Here is a 6489-nt window from a genome sequence, read left to right on the forward strand (position 1 = left end):
ATTTTATTTGTTCAATCTTGTCCACATTTCTTACGATCTACAAGGAATTTTGCGAATTTAAAATCACGAACGTCTTCTACACAATTTTATCTTTCAAATGAGACCCATGATGACATACTTTCGAGCTCGTCGTCACATAAGTATTTATACCTAATATTTTCCACATATGACACTGCTGACATTTAAAAGTATTAATATCAAGTATTACAAGTATTTATACCTATGCACTAAAGTATTTATACCTATGTGATCAATTATTTTTGTTAGAAAAAGATTGATGCAGGGACGATTTGGGGAAGGTTGATGCGGAGATGCGGAGTCCACGATTGGGGATAAATACTTACAAGTATAGGTATAAATACTTACACGATGAGGTATAAATACTTGTATGACAATGAGTCCGAAAGTATGTCATCATGGATCTCATTTGAAAGATAAAATTGCGTAGAATACGTTCGTGGTTTTAAATTTGCAAAATTCCTCATAGATCGTGAGAAATATGGACGACATTAAAAAATAAAAAAACTCACATCTAAAAACGTGTATAATTCTTCTCCCTATGTAGTTTAAGTGGTCCCCCCCATATAGTCATATCAAGTTAGACATGCAAGTATTAATATTTTTGTTTGCAAGTATTAATTTATTATCTTCCAAATATTTATACCTATTAATTTAATTAAACTTGGAGGACCACAGTGTTTTGAATAAAATTGATTAAACTAGTTAGTTAAGTTAGTTTATGGAAGTTAAAATATGTTTAAGAGATGGGGGTGATGGGGAGATGCGGGGTCCACGATTGGGGATAAATACTTACAAGTATAGATATAAATACTTGCACGATGAGGTATAAATACTTGTGTGACGATGAGCCAGAAAGTATGTTATTATGGATCTCATTTGAAAGATAAAATTGCGTAGAATACATTCGTGGTTTTAAATTCGCAAAATTCCTTATATATCGTGAAAAATGTAGACGACATTAAAAAAAAAAAAAAAAACCACCTCTAAACATGTTTAAGAAATTGAGGGATGAGGGTGGAGAGATTCATATAATTATTCACAAATAGTTAAAAACTTTTATAGAATGTAAAATTTGATTTCCAACGCATTTTCATATGGAAATTTGTTAAACAGTTTGAATTTTAAAACCGAAAATATTAATCCATGCAAACCGATACAGATTATCATAACTTCACTTCATATTTTATATCAAGTTTCATTTCTTCCAATTAGGTATATCAAATTCCGACAATTGTCGATTTTTACATCATGTAGTTTTTGGTATCTTCAGATTAGTTTGATCTGATCACGTGTCATTTGAATAATTTTATATTTGAAAACTTCAATATTTACGGAAATTTTTAATTTTAACAGATCCAAATTGAGTTTGAGCGACACATATATCAGACAAATTATTTTGATCGGGGTCAGATTTTGGCTTCTAATTAAGGTCCACTTTCCATCGCGGATAGAATTTTACAGCAAGCCTCCAGACCACAATAAAACGGTGCCCATTTTAGCTGAAAAAAAAATGGAAAAAATATAAATAGCTCTACGTTTCAAAAATTCAAACTAGAAAAGAAAACATTACAAGCGGACAACATTCTTACCATACTATTTATAGGAAATTTGATGCAAACTGGGAACTATTGAAGAAAATTTTGCTTCAGAGAAAACTTTATCGGGTTTAAAATTAACCAAAAATACTGCAGTACTACAGCACTTAAAAGAAAAAGGCAAGGCGGTCAAGGCTCAGGTTGCAAATTTTCGCATTCCTTTCGTATCGACTGAAAGAGAACTGAAGAGAGGTATCTTTCACCAAAGCTCGGGAAAACCACCTGAAAAAAAAAAAAAAAAAAAAAGATGATGATAAAATATATCACCATTTGCACTCTCTCTCTCTCTCTCTGCATGGTCCATGGGAGATATATCTCATTTACCACAGATATCTGGATATTTCAAGATTGTAGAGATAGAACAACACAAGTCAAGATTCCATGTTGGATTCAGAAGGAATTGATACATTCCTACTTACAGCAATAAGTTTTCCAGCATTTTCTGGCCTTTTTGCAACCTTCATAGCGGCAGCTGCCGCAGCCCCAGATGAAATCCCAACCTTAATGAAAAAATATACTCATGCATGTAACTAAAGGACAAGCACAGAGATAAATTAACACAAACTTTAGTATTGGTCAATTCTCGTACAGGTGTGACCCATCATCAACCAGATTTTAGATATTTATTTTTGGCGTTTAAGTGCACCTTGGGGGTAAATTGTTGCAAAATGGTTGCCTAAGCTTAATTAATTAGAAAGAACAAAATAAATGATGATGATCATGCTCAACCTAATGTTAATTAGGCATGTCTTCCAACAGATGATCGTCAGAAATTAAATATATCTGAAATAAATAGTACATTTGCTTGACAAAGTGGGTCCAGTTTAGATTTTATTTATAATATTTTGTTCAGACTTGGCAGTCTAGTTTTAATAATAGAATTTGGTGATAGATTTGTCACACTTTCAATAAAAGATACACTTGCTAGAGAAAATATTCCATTCAGGTAAAGTTGTGCTCTAAGTGCCAGTATCATCCCTATTATTTTGTTAGAAATGAATAAACACATTTAACCCCAACATGAAATAAAAACGCACCGACAATTCTTCCTGAAGAGCCAATTGCTTTGCCGTTTCTACAGACTCATCGCTAGATATCTATAACACATTTGAAAGAACAAAAAGAGAATAAATGGATAAGAAAAATCTGTAAACAATTTCATCAACAACTTCCATGTATAAACGATTGATCTAACAAATTCATAACCTAACCTCCACAATTTCATCAACATATTTCATATTCAAGTTCTGTGGTATGAACCCAGCCCCAATTCCTTGGATCTTGTGTGGACCTAGATAATTTAAGGAACAAGATATAAAATGAAAAGAGATCATCACTATGAGGAAAACTTGGACCAATAATTCAATGCAAAGCAAAAATAAAGAAAAAAACGATTTAGTACCAGGTTTGCCTCCACTTAGGATATTACTTTCAGTAGGCTCAATTCCAATTACCTGATTAAAAAAAAATCAATCAAAAAGTGCCTTTATAGGATAGACATACCATACTGGTATGTACCTATACTACCAGACAAATCAAGTAAGAATCCATTCTTATCCCCATTATTATCGGTTTTATTTTTATTTTGTTTTGGTGTTTAGTTGCATGTATTGCTCCCTTCTCGGTTTGCTGCTTCTATGATTAAAATATGGTATGGTAATCAGATGGCATGATAATTCTCCATGTACAATAGATGGACCTTTATGTTGGGATTCTTCTCTTTCAGGTACCGACCGACACCAGAAATTGTACCGCCAGTACCGATACCGGCGATAAATATGTCAACCTTCCCACTTGTATCTTCCCAGATTTCAGGTCCTGTTGTTTCATAGTGAATCTGTTACATACCAAAACAAACAAACCTGATTAGATAGATCTTCAGAGACAACATGGAAGCATGTTTAAAACATCCAAAATGTCACCAAGTAGCAGAATAAGAATTAAAAAATATATATATATATATTAGCAAATCAGTATTCTCACCTTAGGGTTAGCTGGGTTGTTAAATTGCTGGAGCATGTAAGCACCAGGGGTGTTTCTAACAATATGTTCGGCCTTTTCAACAGCCCCTTTCATGCCCTTGGCCGATTCAGTGAGTACCAGCTTGGCGCCAAAAGCCCTGAATAGTACTCTTCTCTCTGTACTCATTGAGGCTGGCATTGTTAAAATCAGTTTGTATCCTTTTGCAGCAGCTATGAATGCAAGTGCAATCCCTGTATTTCCACTGGTGGGCTCCACCAGTGTAGTCTGCGGTATTCAGTAGATGTAACTACTTTCATGAGACAACCTTTTGGGTAAAGCACACATGACATCTTCATTTACTCTAAACAGCATCCGGCATTGTGCTCACCAATTTTATTTAAATTAAAAGAAATTCCCTAGAACTTCTTTTAGGGTTTTGCAGAGTAGGACATGATCTTTAATTACCAAGTTAGCTTTCACTTGCAGAATAATATTGGGTTTGGTAGAAAACAGAAGAAAGTCAGGTTTTATATGCAGGGAAAAAAACCCATCGGTGAATCTGCAAAATGCTACCAAAATCAAACCAATGTATGTATATCTAAGAAATCTAATACCAAAACTGGTAGTGATTTAATCAGTAATAGTAAATGAAAAGAAAACACCTTTTTGGAAAACTGTACAGGTTGGCTATTGGTTCAAATAATACAAAATTTTCAGTTATGACGACAGTACAGGCTTTTCTAATTGCAATTTATTACATTTTTGCTAACAGTTCAAGGTTTCACTTTTATCTATTAAAAGCTCTCTCTCTCTCTCTCTCCCCTCCCCCCCTAACCCCCTCAAACAGACACACTAGTGAGCAATACAGTCCGTGCCTTCTGTAAGCATCACCTTGTCTCATGCAATAAAATGGTTAAATTCAAAATCACAAGAAAGCTCTTTTAGAGAATGGGCACCAGTAGGCACCATAGTGAAAAGATTCGCGTATTATACCCGAATAATTCGTTTTTTTGGTGATGCCAAACCAAACGCCGAATAATTCGGTTGACCGAACTTTGACCGAATTAAACCCGAATAATTCGTGAATTTTTGCAAGAATTTTTTTTTTTGGTTTTTTTTTTTTTTGCTCTCTTGCATAACTGAGATCTCTGGTCCGAATAATTCCCGAATCACGAATTTTTGATCTCGCTGAACCGAACCCAAATAATTCATTTGTCACTATGGTAGGAACATGGAAACCTTAAAACTATTAACGTCATTTAAAATATGAGGGATTACTAGGGGTGGTGCAAATGGATCGGATAGTGGTATTATTAAATTGGCTTTCAAATGGATCGGATAGTGGTATTTTCATTTAATGAAATAACAAGAATAGTGAAAAGGCTTTCTTTCTTCTTTTAGAAATTGTAGCGTATTATTAAATTGGCAAAAGGCACCAAAACTCTTCCTATCAAAACATAGATATCAGCATTTTATCATCTACCCAAAAGTCCGGTGCTATTTTGAAATATGGGAAGTGCTGGATACCATGTGCAAACACAAAAAATACTGGAAGAATGTCTACAAGAAGTCCTACAAAAATCATCCAAAAAAATTACAAATAAAATTATATTACCTTTTCAGGGGATATAAGACCTTTTTCTTCGGCATCAGAAATCATACTATATCCTATCCTGAAACAAAATAAGAGGTAAAACATAAAACAAAAGAATGGATAATAAAAAAAAGTTCTAGGCCAATTGGCACATCAGAATGTTACTAGTAGATTAAGCCTCGTACAAGATTTAACAAACACACAAATAGACAGTGTGTAGGGGTCCCTTTGTTTTGTCTTTAACTTGGATTAAATCAAACTAAAGAAACTGGTCTCATCTACCATACAGTTGCCATTATTTAGCAGAGAAAGCAATGCTAGAGCAAAACTTTTATTACCTATCTTTTACACTAAAACAGGGCTCCATAATCTCAAGCTTAGCTGCAATATTTGCTACACAACCTTTGACAATATTGTTTAGGTACACCATCGGCGTCTTTCCTATAAGCTGAATACAGAAATTATCAAAACAGTTTGTTAGATTTCACAGATTAAAGATCAAACTGTGTACTAATTCATATCAATTACTTAGAGATGCTACGTGCAAACAGTATCAATTTCAGTTTTAAGAAAAATATAACCTTAATTAAATCCCACTGAGAGTATGAAAAGATACTATTAAATAGACAAAATTAAGCTAACAATGGCTCCATGATATTGATAGCACATGGACAGAGGAGTATATCCCAATTACACCAAAACCAGTCCTGATTGATACCCCAAAAGCAAATTTTAGAGGAAAAATTAGAGCTCCTTCAGTCCCTTTAATTCAATTCAAGTCGCATAAATTAGCTTGCATCGATCAAAGTTAGAATTGAAATAACCTGTGAAACATCTTTGGCAATGCTGAGGCCTTCGATGGTCGTGTGAGCGGGATTCGCGGAAACAGCTTTGCAAGAAATTCTCAACCGACTAAGAGAAGTACACGGAGAAGAAACCCTAGCATTTCTGGTAGATACGAGGGAAGGCTTGCTAATGGCGAGGAATCGAGGAGACGAGAGGAGGGTCGATGGGTTGGATATGGAAATCGAGAGAGACGAAGCCATGGCGCTAGCAACTTTCCTTCTCTATCCTTCTTCGCCTCTCTTCTCTACGCCAGTTGGGTGTCAAGCTGCCACGCGCTACCTGAGCATGAGCTAACAGAATATTTCTGTTAAGATCCAGACCGTCCGATCAAAATCCGCACGAATATTAAAACAGTCCTTGCATTCCAATCCCCGGACTGAATTTCTCGGCTTCTTATCGGACGGTCCAGATCTAAACATAAATATTCTGTTACCTCAGAGAATATGAAGGCCTAGGGTCAGTGCACTGGGT

The 6489-nt window shown here is 34.9% G+C and overlaps 1 protein-coding gene across 1 annotated transcript; it reads right to left on the reverse strand.

The window, feature by feature from the left end:
• Nucleotides 1-1647: 1647 nt before the first annotated feature.
• Nucleotides 1648-6283, reverse strand: LOC144562431 (cysteine synthase-like). Its single transcript, XM_078311654.1, has 10 exons — nt 5997-6283; nt 5511-5620; nt 5194-5251; nt 3600-3863; nt 3316-3453; nt 3019-3070; nt 2828-2907; nt 2654-2713; nt 2036-2116; nt 1648-1838 (listed from the first exon to the last, which is right to left on the reverse strand). Exons 1-10 carry the CDS (start codon nt 6216-6218, stop codon nt 1746-1748), a joined length of 1158 nt encoding a protein of 385 aa, XP_078167780.1. The 5' UTR covers nt 6219-6283; the 3' UTR covers nt 1648-1745.
• Nucleotides 6284-6489: the final 206 nt, after the last annotated feature.

Source organism: Carex rostrata, chromosome 11 (genome assembly GCF_964058835.1).
Source record: "Carex rostrata chromosome 11, lpCarRost1.2, whole genome shotgun sequence".
NCBI lineage: Eukaryota > Viridiplantae > Streptophyta > Magnoliopsida > Poales > Cyperaceae > Carex > Carex rostrata.